The 20,075-nt window shown below is 42.1% G+C and overlaps 1 protein-coding gene across 3 annotated transcripts in view; it reads right to left on the bottom strand.

Annotated features, from left to right (window-relative positions):
• Window positions 1–8,784, bottom strand: part of LOC137465561 (mothers against decapentaplegic homolog 4-like) — a 33,149-nt gene extending 24,365 nt beyond the window's left edge. Inside the window, exons 1-2 of one of the 3 annotated variants that reach the window (XM_068177645.1) lie at window positions 8,487–8,784; window positions 321–686 (exon numbers count right to left, since the gene is read on the bottom strand). In XM_068177645.1, the coding sequence (XP_068033746.1) occupies window positions 321–569 (249 nt within the window). In that variant the 5' untranslated portion in view covers window positions 570–686; window positions 8,487–8,784. Of the gene's footprint in view, window positions 1–320; window positions 2,740–8,486 lie in introns of those variants that run through there. The other 2 variants (XM_068177644.1, XM_068177646.1) reach the window with 2 other exon arrangements.
• Window positions 8,785–20,075: the final 11,291 nt, after the last annotated feature.

Genomic DNA, 20,075 nt, shown 5'->3' with positions numbered 1-20,075 from the left:
CAGAGCTAACAGAAGCTTGTAGTGAAAATACCAGGATAAACAGCCAAATTTGTTACATGACCCTGGTTTTTACTGCCACACACATACTCATTTAGAACAGCTGATCCAATACCTTCTGCTCCTTTTGGAAAAAAACCAACCAACCAAACAAAAAACTACTGCAGCAGTCCAGAGCTCCAGCCATAAAACATGCCTACAAATGGGGGCAAGGGTAGATGCAAGAGAAGAGCTACTCTTCCTCAACACTCTAGGATCCTGTGTCACTCACTTTTGCTCCAGCTTCACTAGGAGGAAAACATCTGATTTTCACTTATACTAACCTGAAGCCTCCCATCCAGCGTTCTCTGTATTGTAACACACTTGCTAGGATGAGCTCCATTTGTGGTTATAGCTGTAATCAAAGAATCCAATTCATCTTTTTTCTCCTTTAGCTTTTTAACTAAACTTTCAATTGCACGTTTTGCAAAAGTTTCACTCTCTCCACCTTGTCGATGGCACATCAAGCTATGAACAATGCTCAGACAAGCATCATTACTTGTTGGTGTGTTAGTAATAGACATATTGTCCATTTGTCACAGCTTTTTCTTTCAGATCAAATGTCAGTTTTGGGGGCTGTTATGATTTTCAAGCTGATGAACAAGAGATGATCCAAGTTAAGTGTTAGATGTACTGTCTCTTGGTAAAACCTAGGAGGAAAAAATATCTACATTAGATTTGTTTTTAACATTGCAGATCATGTTTCTAAGGAAGTCTGTGGCTTTGTGCTTCTTTTATTTTCAAGTGCAGGATATTAAAAGCACATGACAAAACTGCATTTCTTGTCCCATGATAGCTAAAACATGCTTAAGGCACTGTTTGCACAGTTTTAGATATAAGATTTATTTTCCCCTAGTAACCATATTTAAATAAAGATTATAGTTTATATATATGTACAAATAGTATGTACATATAGAAATGTATTAAATGAATCAGGAAAAGGAGAACAGTAACAATGATTTCCTATGTTTAACACTGGCAGGATGAAAACAAGTGAAAATACTGGCTGGGAATCAAGCAGCACTGATTTAAACAAAATGTGAATAGTGAATAAGCATGAATACACACCAGAATAATCTGTCATCTTCATTTAATAATTCTGTTCAAATAGTTCAACTATGTTCTGACCTCCGATCAATTCTATTTCTCTTTGCTAACCAGAAAGGCAAAAATTGTACCTGGCCATTAACTTAATACACATTTATGTAAATTAGTATTTTAGATATGAAAACCTCAACTGGCACATTTGTCTTTTCTTGTTTGGATCCAGCTTCTTCTGGATCAAGACAATTCGACTGAAGTCACTAACAAAGCACTTCTGAATTGTCTCAAACAGAACTGTCTTAATTACACTAAATATAAGCTCAAGACCAAGTCCCTCCTAACACACTTCGCTGTTAAACTCCACTTGTTAAGAACCTGCAGTGGTTTCTAGTCAAGAAGCCATTCTTCTCAAAGCCAGCAGACATGATCCTTTTTAAGTTTCCTTTAATCCACAAATTATAGCTGGCCTGATTTTCTTGATTTTGAATAAGACAATTGTTGCACTTTATCTTGCTTTATCCAGAAACATAGGACAGCAGATTTTGTGCAGTTGCAGAAAAGGAGTCTAATGTTGTCAAAAAGCTGCTCTGGTTCTTCAAGCAGCTCTGGCTTCACTAACACCATTCTATGAAATATGTGGTCTGGCTTTCTTAAGAAAGTGGCAGCAAATACATATAAGTGATTTTACTACATTTACATTTTCCAAGTAAACTTAAAATAGCAGCCTTTTTGAAACTACCATGTTGTGCTCAGCACTGTAAATAAAATATATGTGATTTCAATTGTTAAAGAAAAAAATGTTTGTTCTCATTATCTGAAGAACACATCCAGTCAAAGACCTGTTTCTGCACTGGAATTTTCCATGTCATTAGAGGTACAGCAGTAGCAGCTATTTATTGGAAACAAATGCATTGCACAAAAATAAGAGTGGGGTGTTAACTTAGAAAGTTAATGTATCACACAAATTACAGTATTAACATGACTTCCCTCCTTGTAAAAGGAATATTGCAACACAAGTCCAGCACAACTTTAAAAGGAAAGAAACTCTTCCCTACTTAGTATTTTTTCTGATTTCAACTTGAATACATCACATTTTGGTATACTTGGGGAAAAAAACCCAGCTCAAATCCTCCCCCCCCTTCCATTTTCAATACTTTTCTTTTGTAAGAATGCTTCTGGACCTAATTTCTCCCAAAGGAAAACAATTACCTATAAGTTTGAGTAAGATAATTTTACCTAGCTATTAAAGTTTCTCCCTCAATACTAGCTTATTTTAATGCTTCAAATCAATAAGACTCTATTAAAAGTCAAGCTTAACCTGCCATTCATTCTCCACAGCAACTCGAATTCACGTAAATCTCAAGGCTTACCAGCTAAAACAAAATAGAACATAATTTTCCTTAAATATAAAACAGCATCCCAGATAGATACACATAAGTAATCACAAATAAGTCACTTGATAAAGCTACTAGCTAAAGGAGCTTTAAATAAAGATGCTTAAAATTAGACATGCAGCTCTTTTACATCCCTAAAACCATGAATGGGAATTTTGATGGCTGACTTTCAGAAGACTAAGATCAAGCAAATAAACCCTTATTTAAGTGTAATGATCTTTAGAAATGTTGAAGTCACCCCTCAGCTGCCACTGCGCTCAGTAGGAGCAGCTGATACTTCAGCATTTTTGAAAGCCAGGTGTCTTGGGTTGATAAAGAAGTGAGTTTTTTCAGGAAGTTTTAGTCAAACTAATTAGTAGTCAGATTTAAATATTAATATCTGGTGTAATTACTGAAGTTATGGATACGCTTCTGAGAACACAGGGGATTAAAAGCAGAGAACTTTTAGAAGAACTTCCTTTTTTGTTTTTGTCAGTGAAGAGCTCAGACTTTCCTTGCTGAGGTATAGGCTGGGTGGGGGAGGGGAAGTTATGTGGCTTAAGTTAGTCAGGGGCTTTAGACAAAGAAAGAGGTGAAGAGAATAGAACTGGGTCAGCTTTTGCAGGACGGAAGGGTGAAGAAACACTAAGATGTCTTTTGTTTCTCTCCTTCAGAGGGAGACAGAGAAAATAGAGAACCTGTACCACCTGGAAATTTGATACCAGCAGAAGGAAAAAAAAAGGGGTGGGAAGGTGCCCAGCCAGGAGAATCATAAGCAGCCTGCTGTGAGATTTCAGGCGTCCTGAGGGCAGCAGACAGCAGAAGCCAAGACTTTAACCCCTTTAGACAAAGAAAACTTTGCAAAACATTAATCCTCCTTATTCTGAAAGAGAAGAGAGACAGTCTAGAGCCTGAGATGTCAAGAGAAGATGAGAAAGAATCCTAAGTAAGAAGAAATAATAGAGTAGCTTTTAGCTAGACTTTTTCTTATGTAACCATAGACTGAACCAATTTTCCTGTAACACAGAGACTGCATTTAAAAAGATGCAATAGTTTCAACCAAGAGAGTAACCTGCTACAGTAATTGCCAGTGCAAGAGTGAAAGTGACCTGCTACAGTCTCGCCATGTGCAAGAGTAGAGTAAACAAAGAAAGATGAAGAGAGTGTAGTAGTGCCCTCTGTCTTCAGAGAAGAAGAAAAAAAAAATCTCTGTTCTCAAAACCCTCGGCTGCAGGGGAGGAGAAAATAAGGGGTACTGTTGTCCCAAAATAAGAAATTGTTATTTTCTAGTACTTAGCAAAACAACCTTAAAAAGAACCCTATAAACAGTTCTAGTCCACAGACAGTAGAAAGAACACTGTACATAGAAAGAAGATATCACAATAGCAGATTTTCTCCGAGTAGTGCCACGTGTAACATAAAAACATAAAAAATTCCAACTGTTTCCTGTAAAAGACTATAGTACAAGAAAAACTCTTCTCTCCCTTGATAAACTAAAAATTAATTATCTAAGAAGTAGTAACTTAATCGAAAATCCAAAGTTTTGTCTCACTATACTTCAGCAGAAATTAAGTGAAAAGAAAAAGAATGTTTTAGGTTTTCATTCTAAATCTTGTGTGTTTCTTTTATTATAGTATAAGTTAATAAAGTTTTTTTCTTTATTTCTAAACTTAAACCTACTCTACTCTGTTTCTAATCACATCTCACAATAACCATTTAAGAAAATATATTTTCATAAGTACACTAGCACTGTGCCAGCGCCAACCCATAACACCAGGCCAGTTTAAGATTTTGAATACTGTTAAACACTGCTGATGCATAGTTGCACATTAATTCAGGAGCCTCCTTTTAGAAGTTATATCTACAGAAATCTTGTCTTTAATCTTGTAATTTTTATCCCCAAAAAGAGGGAGTGAGGTCAGTGGATATCAGTCTGGCACATAATTGATAAATGTCATGACATATTTTCTCTGAAGCACTAGTATATTTTGGAGACAAGCCAAGTTTTTATGTTTTACAAATGGACACTACAGTTCAAGCTTAGATTTACAGTTGAATACATAGGGCCAAATATACTGAGCAAAGAAGTTCTTATACCCTCTACCCAGGAATTTAATGGAAACAGAAATGGGTGAGAGTGCTTTGGGAAAAAAGAGGCAGAGAGAAGAGACAGGGAACATGAGAAAAACAGCAGCAGGAGACAGTGCTTGTAGTAAAGCTCTCAGCTTCGTTCACCAAGGAACAAAAAGGTATTTCTCTCCCTTTTGCTACAGTGTGATGAGAGCAGAACAGGGAAAAAAAGGGACAAGTAATATAAAATGCTAACAAGTTACAAAGTGATAGAGAAGTACTTGATTATGTTTGGACTCAAACTTAAATGTCTTTTCCAACCTTAACGATTCTATAATTCTGTTATAGAAAGTAATTTATTTCACTAAGTATTAACAGGTAGGTATTAACAGGTATAAAACAAGTGAACAACAACTAGTGTTCTGTAATACTCTAAGTATTGGAACAAGAATAAGAGCCTCTAAATAAGTAAATCTGTAAGACAAAAGAAGTTCAGATTGCCAGATAATTAAAATCACCCTTGATGATCTGTAACAAACATACTATTATCTCAGAGAATTGATAAGTAACCATTAACTGAAACTCATCCTTCAATAGTGATGCAAACTTGAACAAACACCATAATTCTTCCATACATCCTATATAGCCTGAAGACCTCACCTAAACTCCCAATAATGTGCCCTAGTGTGACCGTAAGCCACATTTTGCAATTTGAGGAGAACAATCAACCCCCAACAAAAAAAGGAAACAATACACTTATGCAGACAAACCAAGCAGTTACGGAGCTGGAAATCAGGGATGTAGCCCAAAGGAATATGATCCAGGCAATCAGTAATCCAACATCTTGGGCAAGACAGTTAATCCAGGCCCGACACTGATATGATAAATCCTACTGTAAACAAATAGGGTAGTGAACCTGCCACTGATTCTCTGGAATGTGATTTACTAGTAACAGCCATCCCAAACAGATTTCCAGCATTTTGATACTAGGTAGTAATGCAATGGTAACAAACTGGCTAATTAGAAAAGCATACAAATTGACATCTTGCTAGAACATTTCACATGAATAAAGGACAAGAAAGGCTCTTGTCTCCAAAATTAGACAAACACAAAGATGTCAGGAAATCAGCATATACATTTGACAGCTTTTAACCACCAAAACATTACTACAATTTTGCTGTTTAATAATGCAGTAGTGTAAGTTTTATGATAAAGAAAAATCCATAAACCAATAAAAAGGTAGCTTATGATTTTATGAAGATATGAATTATTAAACTGCAGATACATTCCATCATATTAGATTATTATCTACTTGCCCAAAGGGTGAAAAGGAACAAAGTGTTTGTAGACATAAGAACAATTAGCATTAAAGAGCAAGAGAGAGTACTAAGAAAGTACTACACACACTGTTCTGTACAGTAAGAGCCAACACTCCCCAGAATACTAATTTTGTCTGCATACATGAATCATAAGTCTCAATTCTGCTCATCTCACTGTCAGTAGCTACAAAAATGTAAGACACATGACAGCATAAAAGGAACTGGAAAAGAGTTTTAAGACAACTGAGTGGCAACTCTTTCATCTTAACATCAATTCACGGTTAAAAAAGTAGGAGCAACCACTTCTTTGTGGAAGAAGCCGCTACCAAGTGCAGCTCTCAGCATTTTTACTCCTCTCAACTTCAACCTGTGCACTTTGACTGCTTTGAAAAGCACTTTACAAATACAATAGACTGATCCTATAAACAGAGCAAACGTTTCTGCTGCACACAGTTCCAGTTTTCTTAATCTTGTTCAAGAAACTAATACAACAAAAAAAAACCACATCCCAATCCCTATCTTGTTTTTGAATGCATGGAGGGGGGCAGGACACGGTGAGCAAGGTAGAGCTACTACTCTGATGTGACTACATACACATACATTTTAAATCCTAGAAAGTTTCTTTTTTCATTTTGGTTCCACTCCCCTCTCCACATTTTTATTTTTGAGAAAGCATACAGCTGAAAACAACTCCTCTCTTCAATACAGACTTCTGTATGGTCAGAGAAGGAAGACTACTGCACCTTACACTATGAGAGTGAGAAGGGCAGTAAGCTCCTCTACAACTGGATCTATTTCCACAATACAGTTCTAGGCACCTCAAACTACCTCACTTGTGAGAGAGCACCCCTGGGGTTCCACTGAGCAAGAGGTCATCCCCTCCTCATCCTAGCACCTGGGGATAAGGATAAAAACCCAGAAACGGCAGGAGAGACCACATTCAGAGAGCAGAAGGTGGTGAAAATCTTTGCCATAAAATGACATGGCAAATCTGAACTCTTCCTCAGAGGATCCTGCAAGATTCCTCTTCTTGCAGAAGGCTTCCTTCAACAAGGGCAAACAGTAATTTGTCAAAAGCTCACAGAGAAAACAATTATTGCTACACCAAGCAATAAAAGGAAGAATCAAACCTTGCTCAGGCAAAAGCAGTGTGATTTTACACTTGCATGTAATGCTTTGATACCCTAGAAATAGGTGTATTAGATAACATCTTTATTGTAATCTGCACAGGGATAATGTTCTCTGCACTTGCTCAAACTTAAAAAAAATCACCTCCAGAAACACAGAAAATTCCAGCCTCAAACAAAAGTAGATTTTTTCACAAGGTTAGCAACATAGAAGAGTCCTAAAATTCCAGCAAGACCTTAACAACAGCACAGCAAAGGCTGCTCCTCATCAGGATCCACGGATCTGCTCTCAGCACACCTTTGTTCTCCACTAAATCTGTTGATTCCTCAAAACTCACATCCCTATTGTGTTAGCTTCGACTGAATGCATTATGTAAAGAGCCATCTACCTAAAAAAAGAATTCTAATTAGAGACACTGCTTTTCTTTAGGCTTCAGCTCTTTGAAATAAAGTTTCTATATCAATATTAAACATGCCTACACAACAAGCAAATCAAAAGAGGTTCATGACTGCAAAGTGAGAAGAAGCTCCTTCCAGTCACAATCCAACCAAGAAAAATAAGAGGAGGGCCAGAAGGACAAGTTGCCTACTTATCATGATGCTGGAGTACAAAACCACATTTAATTTTATAGGGCAGTATAGCTCTTTCAACAACCTTGCATGGAATAATCTACATTACTGAACAAAGTAACAACAGTGCAGGAGCCTGAATTCACTCTTGCCTGTTGACAGGGGCACACTATTATTAACCAAGATCATTTGAGAAGCAGTGGTAAAAGACACCACGATCCTACTCCAACCGTATGTGTTTGAGAAGAACTAGCTTGCAGTAGCACAATTTGGGTATTAAGTGATAACACACCTAATTCTCAACTAGATTATCCCACAAATTAACCCGTCTTCATAGGTAAAACGTATAAGGCTCAACTATGCAGGGAGGGAGGAAGGGAAGGAAGGATCTTAATACCCCTTGTGCTGAGCAGCTCCATGCTGTCTGAAAATTAGCTAAAAGCACCGTTCTTTGTTACTGCAAATAACATGGCAGATTTCAAAGAATTAAACGAGAAGCGGCTCACATAAAACCACCTAGAGCGTTTTTCTAACGTGCGGGAGAGAGGAGGATGAGAGCAGTCTGCACGAACGGCAGCGGAGGAAAGTTTAACTGGGAACAGGCCGGTTGGAGAGCCGTTGCCGGGATCTTAAAAAATAATACTAAAAGTTTGAAGGCGGGGCGATCATATTTTTTTCTCGTTCAGGAAAAGAGGTCGAGATGGGGAAGGAGCCAGGGAGGGAGGGGAAGCCAGAGAAGCGGGGCCGAGGAGAAGCCCCCGGGCGGCGGGTGGGGGGAGCCGCTGTCTCGGCTCCCCGGAGCAGCAGCCAGCACGCCTCCAGCGCGGCGGGGCGACCCGGCCCGGCCCGGTCCGGTCCTGCGGAAACCTCGGCGGCGAGCGGTAGGAGAGGGCGTACTGCGGGCGGCCTCGGCGGGCAGGCGGACGAGAGGCGAGAGCGGATGTTACCTGGGCCGCGGGCGGCGTCGGCGGAGCGGCCGCTCTCCGGGCGCGGCCTGCGGGTGGGGTGAGGGGTAGCGATGGCTGCGGGGATGTGCCTACTCTCGTCTGAGCCGGTACGGCAGAACGGGCCAAGCCTCCGTCCCCCCACCCTCAGGCCGGCGGTATGGGGGAGGGGGAACCCAGGCGTCCAGTGACGGCCGTCGTCACCGTCGCCTCGTCACCGCAGCTCCGGCCGCTCGCGCTCCGCAGCCACCTCCGACACGTCCGGACGCCACTGCACACGCGCGACATCCGGGTAACACACTCCACCGCCACCACAGCCAAGCGCCTCCGCGCTCCCCTCGTCACACGCCACTATTACGCCTGCGCGCCCGTCGCCCCGCAATAGCCATACTGCCGGCAGCCGGAAACTGGGCCGGGTGTGCACAGTCGGGGTTTAATTTTATGGTTGGCATCGGGCGAGGCCGGCAGCGCTCCTACAACTGCAAGCGCAGCCCCAAAAAGGAACAGGTCCATAAATGGAAGCCAAACAAATGCGCAGGGCCGCGATAGCAACCCCCATAAATGTATGGCCATGGAAATACAACCCCCATAAGTGCAAATCCCTACAAATACCACCCCAACAAATGCACTGCACCACAAATCAGAATCCTTGACTGGTTTGGGTTGGAAGATATCTCAAAGCTCATATAGCTCCAATTCCCCCCTCCCATGGGCAGGGACACTGAAACATGGGGTTAGAACTAGAAGATATTAATCATAGAAATTAGAAGGTATTGAATAGTAATAGGCATATAAAATAATGGATATTGCTTAGGGCCACATCCTTATGTTACGTGAGAATATACTGTATCCTGGCCTATGGGAAAGGAAGAGACTACGTGCAGAGCAGCAAGGAGAGACCTGATAAGGAGAAGGAATGTATATGGAAAACAGGATACAGGGTGTAAAGACAACTGAAAATGGGGCCCCTTATGTTCTGGAAACAGATGGATCCTGGCCCCTGGCTTGGACCGTGGCCAAGGAATCAATGGGCATGTGCAAAGCAGTGGGGTCGAAAAGTCAGCCTGAAGAAGACCATTCTTACTTCATCCCTTTTACGACCCCCGAAGCCTGGGACGACCACCAGAGACAGCTGCACAGGCGCAGAGGACCGACAAGCTGATTAGCATAGAGAGCGGAGAGGGAGGGGAGCCAGGAAATGACCCATGGGGAAACTTAATGCATATGTAACACTCCAGGGGATAAAAGAACACGTGTGTAAGCAAGGGGCACGCATGTATTTGGGGAAATGTCCCACATGCGTCCGGCCGAATAAACATACCTACTTTAAAACTCACTCTGTCTCTGAGTTTTAGAGTCTGGCTCCGCGTGTCAATTGGCGACCACGAAGGGACTTCTCTGCCAGCCGTAGGACCGACTCGGGGGCGGACTTCCTAAGGCGCGCCCCAGGATTTCTCTGGAGGAACTCCGCTTCTCGTGTCGCTTACTGTGGGGGCAGAGAACGACCTCCTAACCAGCGGAGAAACGGTATGTGTCTTTTAAAAAAGGGGGGCCCCGTAGAGACCGCTGGTAAGCCGATCAGAGACGTCTGACCGCACAGAGCATGGTCTTGGTTTGGTTTGGACTTGCAAGTAACCGGTAGCTGAAAGGGCAGCTATTGGTTAGGGCCGCTGACCGACGGAAAGGCAGCGGGGGAGGATTCACTGAATCCTTGGTGTATGGTTGCTGTCTGGGTGTGGTGTGTGTGTGTGAGTTTTGTCCGTCTAGGTGTATGTGAGTTTTGTCTGTTATGTGTGTGAATTTTGCACTGATGTGTGAGTTTTAAAGGTTTTGTGCGAAGTAACTCGTGTTTATGTGTGTGAATTTTGCACTGATGTGCGTGTGAGCTTTGTTGCTGTCTGGGCGTATGTGTGAGTTTTAAAGGTTTCGTGTGAAGTAACTCGTGTTTGGGAAACTGTGGCATATTTCTGATGCTTGCGTCAAAAGTTATAATTGTGGCAACTTTGTGTGGACTCTTTGAACTCCTTGCGTCGTTTTTGGATATTGCATTTTGTTTGAAGCACTACTGGTGCTGTTTGTTTTGATGCTTTTGCTGTGAGTATTAGGTTTGCTTAATGCTGTTTAAGGTTTTGTTGTGAGTATTTTGTGTAAAGTATTTCGTTGTGAGGCCTGCTCTGATAAATGTTGTTCTCAGCTACTGCTATTTGTTTGATGTTTTTGCTGTGAGTATTGTTTTTAGGGTTTGTTTAGTGTACTTTACTAGCCGTGGCAGGACAGCTGGAGGGGATCCTTTTCCCCCAATGGTTTTGGATTTGAACCTTAGGACCCTCTGTTTTGACAAGGGCAATATCTAGAGTGGGAGCTGGTTGAGTGCAGGACCTGCAGGGAGTGGTGGTATTGCCCGTCATGTATGAGACACAGTTACTGTGCTCAGTATAAGCTGCAGAGTCAGGAGAATCCAGAGCTAGAAATGTTAAAGGGTGTTTTGGTTTTTTTTAGGATCTATTTAATTCCAGAGATCTGGAGGTAGGAGAAAGGGATTAAGAAAAGACTGTGTAAGAGTGTGAGAAAGATCTGGATAAAAGCCATAAGATAAGAAAATAATGGGATTGGGAGAGAGCAGAGAAATTCCCAAGGCAAGCCCTCTGGGCTGCATTTTAGCTAACTGGAAGAAGATTGCAGGCTCGGGGGGTGTCGAGTCCAAATGCACCCTGGTAAAATACTGTAGCCAGTGGTGGCCTTTGTATCGTCTGGAAAACGGAGCCAGATGGCCCCCGACTGGGAGCCTAGATTATGATACCTTATTGGAACTAATGCTATTTCTTAGACGTGAGGGTAAGTGGACTGAAGTTTCATATGCAGATATGTTTTTCTCCCTCCGAAATCACCCTGAATGGCAGAGGGATTGTGGGATCAGGGCCCCTTCTGACCCCCTGGTATTAGCCCTAGAAAGGGAAGGCAAAGCTAATAGGAAGCAGCCTAAACGATGTTGTAGCACCTGCTCAATAAACCAGCGTTGCACACATCGTGATAAGGTCTATCAAGCAGAAACACAAAAGCAGGAGTTGTTGGATTTATTTGTGTCACCCTCTGTGGAGCAAAGGGGACTAAGGGGCGGAACAGGTTCAGCCCCCTTGGAGGAGAGACAGGCTGGACCATCTGCTCCCCCACCCACCTCTGAGTTACAGACTATATCGTATCCACCATTGCCTGAGAGTGATAGTGATGAGAGTGCAGGCAGTCCCATAGCATCTCGGACTAGAAAACAAACAAAGGAAATCATACAAGCCCCTTTAAGGGAAGCAATAGGACCTGAGAAGAAAAGGGTGTTGATAAAAGTCCCCTTCTCTACAATTGATTTAGAAGGTTGGGAAAGAGTTGCCAAAAACTATAGAAGTGACCCAATAGGAACAGCTAAAAGGTTAAGATATATGATTAAGCAGCATAACCCAGACTGGTCAGACATACAGTTATGCATTGACAGACACAGAAAGACAGCTAGTTTTAATGAGAAAATTAATGGCTGTAGTAAAAGAAGAAAATAAAGGAGGGCAGAGACAAAGACCACCTAGGCAAGGACCACCCCGGTTGGGTAAAAATCAGTGTGCAAATTGCAAAAGACTTAGACACTGGAAAAATGAGTGCCCTGAACGAAAAGGAAATGGGAAAGGGAACCGGGGAAGGGAGGTGGTGGTTGCTCACACAGAAAGTAATTGAAGGGGACCAGGGGACCTTACCCCAGGAGATCCGCTGGTTATAAAAATGAAACGGGGGGAGGAAGGGAAAGAGGTAGAATTCATGGTGGATACAGGAGCAACATTTTCAGTTTTAAACAAAGCTCTGGTGCCAGTAGGGAATGATTATGTCAGGGTCAGGGGAGCAACTGGCCAACCTGAGACAGCATATTTTTGCAAGCCGCTCAGGAGCAACATTTTCAGTTTTAAACAAAGCTCTGGTGCCAGTAGGGAATGATTATGTCAGGGTCAGGGGAGCAACTGGCCAACCTGAGATAGCACATTTTTGCAAGCCGCTCAAATACAAATATAGAAAACAGTGGGGCATCCATAAATTCTTATACATGCCCAATTCCCCAGAATTTCTCCTAGGGAGAGACTTATTGGAGAAACTGGAGGCAACTATTTCATTTAAAAATGGGGAAGTTATTCTGGAGGTGAATGAACAAAAATATGTAGAAGTGCTGAGCTTAATACTGACAACCATTAAGGCTAAAGAAGAAATTAGTGAAGAGATTCTGAATCAAGTCTTCCCGGGAGTATGGGCCTCCAACGTACCAGGGAGGGCAAAAAATGCACCACCAATACAAATTAGGCTCAAGGAAGGAAAACAACCAGTTAGAATTAAGCAGTATCCCTTGAGGAGAGAAGATAGAGAAGGAATTAGCCCGATAATTGAAAATTTCTTACAGCTGGGGTTATTGAAAGAATGCCAGTCCGATTTTAACACTCCTATCCTGCCTGTCCGCAAACCTGATGGGACATACCGGATCGTGCAGGATTTACGGGCTGTTAACAAGATCACTGAGGATCTCTACCCTGTGGTAGCCAACCCCTACACCTTGTTGACATGTTTAACACCAGAACTAACTTGGTTCACTGTTTTAGATTTGAAGGATGCTTTCTTTTGCCTCCCTCTCCATGAAACCAGCCAGAAAATATTTGCATTTGAATGGCAAAATCCCAAAAGTGGACGCAAAACTCAGCTCACATGGACAGTTTTACCACAAGGCTTCAAAAACTCGCCCACCCTGTTTGGAGAACAACTCGCAAAGGATTTGGAATCCTGGGAAGCCCCACCAGGAGAAGGCAAAATGTTGCAGTATGTAGATGACATCCTCATAGCCACCCCCACAGAAGAAGGGTGCGTGGCTTGGACGGTAAGCCTTTTAAACTTTTTGGGGCTCCAGGGATATAGGGTGTCAAAGAAAAAGGCTCAGGTGGTAAAACAGAAGGTGATCTACCTGGGGTATGAAATCAGTGCTGGACAATGGACTTTGGGGAAAGAACGCATAGAATCAATATGCCAAACCCCAAAACCTCAGACAATAAAGGAACTGAGAACATTCCTGGGTATGACAGGATGGCGCAGACTATGGATATACAACTACGGATTGCTCGTGAAACCTCTGTATTCACTCATTGCAAATGGAAGCAGAGACCTTCAGTGGCCAAAAGAAACCACACAGGCCTTTGGTCAGCTGAAAAAGGCCCTCATGTCAGCTCCAGCTCTAGGACTTCCAGACGTGAGTAAACCATTCTTTCTCTTCTCTCATGAGAAACAGGGAATTGCCCTGGGAATACTGGCACAGGACCTGGGCCCATACAGAAGGGCAGTTGCTTACCTTTCTAAACAGCTAGATGCAGCAGCGAAAGGATGGCCAGGTTGCCTCAGAGCAGTGGCCGCAGTTGTACTGAACATTCAGGAAGCCCGTAAGTTCACCCTGGGCCAGAAGATGACTGTGCTAGTGTCTCATACAGTATCCTCAGTCCTAGAAACCAAGGGTGGCCACTGGCTCTCCCCACAACGATTTCTGAAATACCAAGCTATCATGGTAGAACAAGATGATGTTGAGATAGTGGTAACTAACATTGTCAACCCAGCTTCCTTTCTCAGTAGGAACCAAGGAGAACCAATTCATCACGATTGCCTGGAGACCATCGAAGCCACTTATTCCAGCCGCTCAGACCTGAAGGACACCCCTCTGGATGATGCGGAAACCTGGTTCACTGATGGAAGCAGCTACGTCATCAATGGAAAGCGACATGCTGGGTATGCAGTTACCACATCAAGGGATCTAATCGAATCAGGACCATTACCAACAGGTACCTCTGCACAGAAGGCAGAAATAATTGCCCTGACTCGGGCATTAGAGTTATCAAAGGGAAAAAGAATAAACATTTATACAGATTCAAGATATGCATTTGGAGTGGTGCATGCCCATGGGGCTATCTGGAGAGAAAGAGGACTATTAAACTCACAGGGAAAGAACATTAAACATGCGCAAGAGATACTACAACTATTGGAAGCAGTCCAACTGCCTGAAAAGGTGGCAATCATACACATTAAAGCACATCAAAAAGGAAACTCAGAATTGGAGGAGGGAAACGAGCTGGCGGACAGAGAGGCAAAAGAAGCAGCAAAAGGTGAGGTAACAGTGGAGGGACCCTTAATTCCTGATGGCCAAATCTCCCTAGAAGGTAAGCCAGTGTATGATAAGAAGGACAGAAAGCTAATTGAAGATGAAAAGGGAACGTATAACCAAGAGGGATGGGCTGTTACAGCAGAAAAGAAACTAGTTATCCCCTCCCATTTATTATGGTCATTAGTAAAAGAGGAACATCAGAAAACACACTGGGGAATTGATGCCCTGCATAACTACTTGACTGGAAAAATAATTGCTAGGAACTTATATGCCACTGTCACTCAGGTAGCCAGGCAGTGTGAACTTTGCCTCCAGACTAACCCTAAGAATACCCCTAAACCAAAACTTGGCCAAATTGGAAAGGGCCATGGACCTGGTCAGCAGTGGCAAATTGATTTTTCAGAATTGCCAAGAAAAGGGGGGTATCGATATTTGTTGGTACTAACAGATACCTTTTCAGGATGGCCAGAGGCTTTCCCCACCAGGACTGCAAAAGCTCGGGAGGTAACAAAGGTGCTGTTACAAGAAATAATACCATGCTTTGGAGTTCCAGCCACAATATCCTCAGACAGGGGACCTCATTTTATTTCTAAAATAGTACAACAGGTCAGTCAGCTTCTGGGCATAGATTGGGAACTTCACACACCATATCGCCCCCAGTCAAGTGGCCAAGTTGAAAAATGAATCATTTGATTAAGCAACAAATTGTGAGACTAGGGCAAGAAGTTAATTTGCCTTGGCCCCAGTCTCTCCCACTAGCATTGTTGCGACTCCGAACTAAGCCCAGAACCAAAACAAAGCTGAGCCCCTTTGAAATGCTCTATGGGAGACCATATGGTGTACAGAAGGGAATATCCACCCAAATTAGGGAAGAAAGGCTGGCTGTTTACATGGTGGCCTTAGGTAAGCAGCTCACATGCGTCCGGCCGAATAAACATACCTACTTTAAAACTCACTCTGTCTCTGAGTTTTAGAGTCTGGCTCCGCGTGTCAACACCTTCCAAAGACCAAGTTGCTCAAAGCCACATACAACCTGGCCTTGGACACTTCCAGGGATGGAGCAACCACAGCTTCTCTGGGCAACCTGTTCCAGTTCCTCACCACCCTCACAGGAAAAAAAAAATTCTTCCAAATATCCAGTCTAAAACTGCTCTCTGTCAGTGTTGGGTGGAAAGGGTTAAAAGAATGGTGAGGAGGATGGTAGATTTGCTCAAGTGGCCTCCAAGCTGGGAATGCCAAGGCCTGGAGAATAACAGTGTGGGATACCCCATATATTATGTCCACTGTTAAAAACGGGACCCCACTCCCAGTACTAAAAGTGATTTCAGCATTTATTATAATAAAAAAGCCTAAAGCAAGGGGGCCCATGGGCCAAGCAGGAGCGTTCCCGTCAAGGGTCAAGGATGCTGCAGCGCAGGCGCTGGGTCTTCCTGAGCAGCGATGTCCCCAATGTTCCAGGTGGAGCGGCACAAATTCAGTGGGTCAGATGCCCCTTTTTATCCTGTTTTTTGTCCATTTGGACTGGTTTCTTTTTTGATCCTTCATTTGCATGAAGGTTTAAGGTGCTTGATTGGCCCATTACAGTTCTGTCCAGGCTGGTTCATTTAGCTTGGGGGATGGTGCACTTTACTTGGTTCTAATATGGTACTTGAGTACCTTATTTCTTATAACTACCCTTTTAACCCCTTTTACCATAACCAAACTAACAGTACATGCTTAACAATTATCAACTATTTTACAACAGTTTCTAACCTATTTTTAACATCCACTGCTGTTTATCTTCTGTTTTGAGAAGTAGAATTTCTGCTTAGAGACAACGTAGGTGTTTGGAGAGACTTGGAGGCACTCTCATGGACATTCTTGAGCTCCCTGTTTTGGGAGAGAGATCAAAGCTCAGAGATCATAGAGGACATCACAGCATGGTGCTAAACTATGTGTGCACAGGCCCTGGATAAATTGGTGCAAACAGTAGATCTGCCACCCACTAGCATGGACTGAGCCTAACAATGCTTGCATTCCCACTTGTGTGTCTCCACCCAGGTGTTGCTTTGGGATCCTCTGGTTAGCGAGGTAATGAAATAAATTTACTTTTTGCATTTCAGCCATGGTTTTGTGGTTGTGTCACCAAAAATGTCGGGTTAAATGAAACTCTCTAGCACTATTTCTTTTAGTATTAGGGAGTAGGCATTACTGTATTCTGGCCAGGGTGCATACGGATGGCTCCACCTACATGCACATGACTTTCAAAACTTTTCACTTATGTAATTATTTTTAGCAAACAAAGAAATTAATGTTCATTGGTTTTAAATTACATAATTATCTTCATTATCATTCTGTCTTCTATTGGTTATTGATTTCTTGCTTCTTATGCCAGTTAGTCCATGTTTTTCAGTCTTTTTATTATCTTTTTCCCAGACAGGGAATCTCCAGCACTCAGGCTGAAATGTCTTTGTTAGTCTTTTCTTTATCTTCTGGTTACTCCAACATGTCCTTGGAGGCCTATAAATTCTGGATTCCAGGTGTCCAGTTTTTAACTCTCCCAAGCTTTGTTCACTGAAACTTATCAGGGTTAGTTTAGCAAAACTTAAAAGTTTCAGTAATCTAATAATCACACTTTAGCAATAAGTCTGTGAAAAGAAAGTTAGCTATGTGCTGGCCAGAGTGGAAAACTACACTGCTTGACTTCTTATGATTAATACACTGCTTATGATTAATTAAAACAATTTAAAAGTTAGTTAAAGCCATTAATTAGAAAAAATAATTAGAAAAGTTTTATAATTTCCAACAGTTGTTCCAGCTGCCTGCCTATGTCGAGTCACACAGTCAGTTTGAAGCCATTGCCTCATGCCCTTGTCCAAAGTCCCTCTCCAGCTCTCTTGTAGTCACTTTAGGTACTGGAAGGTGCTCTAAGTTCTCGTCTGAGCCTTCTCTTCTCCAGGCTTAACAACCCCAACTCTCTCAGCCTGTCTCCATAGTAGAGGTGCTCCAGCACTCTGATAACCTTCATGGCCTCCTGTGGACTTGCTCCAACAGGTTAATATCCTCCCTATGTTGGGGCTCCAGAAATGTACACAGTCTTCCACGTGGGGTCTCACAAGGGTGGAGTAGAGGGGCAGAATTCCTTCCTTTGACCTGCTGGTCACACTGCTTTGGATGCAGCCTAGAATATAGTTGGGCTTCCAGAAGTTGAAGCCATGCAAATGTAACCCCAACAAACTCACAGTCCTGCAAATGCAAAGCCCCACAAATCCAATCCCAACAAATGCATTGGGCCAGAAATGCAACTGCTTTTCTATTTTGCATCACCTCATACAGCTAAAGCAAACTCTGCAAAGGAATTAATCTGAAATGGAGAAGATTAATTTTTTTTAACTAGAAGGCTACATCTTTCTGCCTTTGTGGTGTTGGGCCACCCTTAGAATACAAACAGAAGGGAAAAGGTTCATGAAATACCATATCCACTACAAAACACAATATATTTTTGCAAAATATGTGGGGTGTTTGGCAATGTGCTGGTTGATGTACTAAGGCCTGAACAACAGGCCCTGAGCCAAAGTAGACCTCTAGATGAACCTTCCAACCAAATGTTATATATATATATATATATATATATATATTCACTGAGCTAAGTATTGTTATGTGTGTTCATTTATTGGCAAAACATGTATTTCCCTTTCTGTATCTAGAAATGAGACAAGGCCACATCTGGCTTTGTTAGGGGGATGTAGGATCAAAGACAACTCCCTTGGTTCCTCCTTGAGCTCTGGCCAGGCTTTGTGAGAAAGCCAACAGGAGAATGAAACTAGAATCTATGTCAGCTTGTTTGTTTAACGGTATAAAAGCTGGGCTACTATCACAGCAAAGTCAGGAAGCCTTGTGACAATCCTGCAAAGCTGGACGTGCTGCAGGATTTCCCAGTTCCCGGGCATGGTTCTCCAGCCCTTCGCTGTGATAGTTTCCCTCAGCTGATGTTTAAAGGATGTCTGGAAGAAGGGATAAAGTATTAGGGTAATTGGTGATGTATCTTTCTTAATCACCATAAGCATTCTTTTATAGTAATGATTATGTGCATTGCTTATCCTTTTGTAATTCTTTGCAGTTTTGCATTATAGTAGATTACACTATTCCTTAAGTTGGTGTCTGTCTGTGTCCGTGTCAGTGTCTCTGATGCTACACAACAGCAAAACAAAATTGGTGTAGTTAGCAGGATTTCATGGATAGTCTGTTGCAAAAATTTAAATGTGCCCCTTCCCAGGCTGGGAAGAAGTGGATTCAAAAATTTTTGAAGGATAGAGAGAAAGTGGTGAATGTCCAGCTGATCAGAAGCATAAAGAGGGAAAAGGTAAAGGTGCCATTTGTGCACTTTTAGGAGCCTGTTTGTCTTGTGCACAATGAGAAGCTAAAGATTCGCTTGTTTCTGAGCAGATTTCTGATGTAGAGTATGCTATTTTCAAGTCAGAAATTGAAGTTTTGAAGTCATCATTAGCCTTTGAGAGGGAAACAGGAGAAAAACTGGGAATCCAAAGTGATAAATTTAGGATAAAAATTATCATCTTTAAACTGAGGCTGACCACCTTAAAACTCTTCTCACTGCAGTGGAGCATAGAGAGAAACTGTTGCTGAAGAAATTGCATCCTGCTTTAGATACGTGACTCTGCGAATTGGTACATCATATAGACCCCGAGACTTGGGACGGTGATATTTGCTGTGATTGTGTTGATGAAAAAACTGTAGAAAATCCTGATTTCAAATCTGATCAGGATAACAATGAGATCTGCACTCCTGTGCACATTATTCACTGGCCTCTGAGAGAATTGGTAAAATCACAGGAGAAATATTCAAACCATACCCAAAAAACAATTTAATCCAAGTGGCTGATTTGCAAAAACATTACAGCCATAAGTCAGGTGAGATTAAAAACCCACAAGTGGAATACTATCTATACATATGTAACAATGGTCCATACATTTGGATTCCAGTTGGTTCTCATCAAGAATTAATACAATTTCTGTAATAAATGCCAATCACTTGGTTTTTAAAATTTATAAAGGTTTAATAACAATAAAATGGAAAAAAATTAATACAAGTATAGTAATAAAGATTAAACAATTAGAGTTAGGACAATTAAAGAGACAATAACAGCAAAAAGTTACAGCCTGGGCTGGGTACCTCTTTCTGGACAAAAGTGAGCCAGGAGAAGGACCCCGATAAAAGAGAATTCCCTCCTTAAGAGGGGTAACCTGTTGCATACACAAATCACTTCATGAATATGCATATTTTTTATTTAAAACAAGAAATTCGTCCGGTACTTGTTGAGGAATTCCTGTTAATCCCAGGCGCCTTGAAGTCTAAGTCGAGTTTGGAGAAGTTCGGTTTTTTTGTTGATAAGGAAAGCCATAAATTCCTTTCCTCTGGAAGATTTAGGGGTTTCT

This window comes from Anomalospiza imberbis (assembly GCF_031753505.1).
Source record: "Anomalospiza imberbis isolate Cuckoo-Finch-1a 21T00152 chromosome W unlocalized genomic scaffold, ASM3175350v1 scaffold_31, whole genome shotgun sequence".
Lineage (NCBI taxonomy): Eukaryota > Metazoa > Chordata > Aves > Passeriformes > Viduidae > Anomalospiza > Anomalospiza imberbis.
This window is presented reverse-complemented; position numbering and strand designations above follow the sequence as displayed.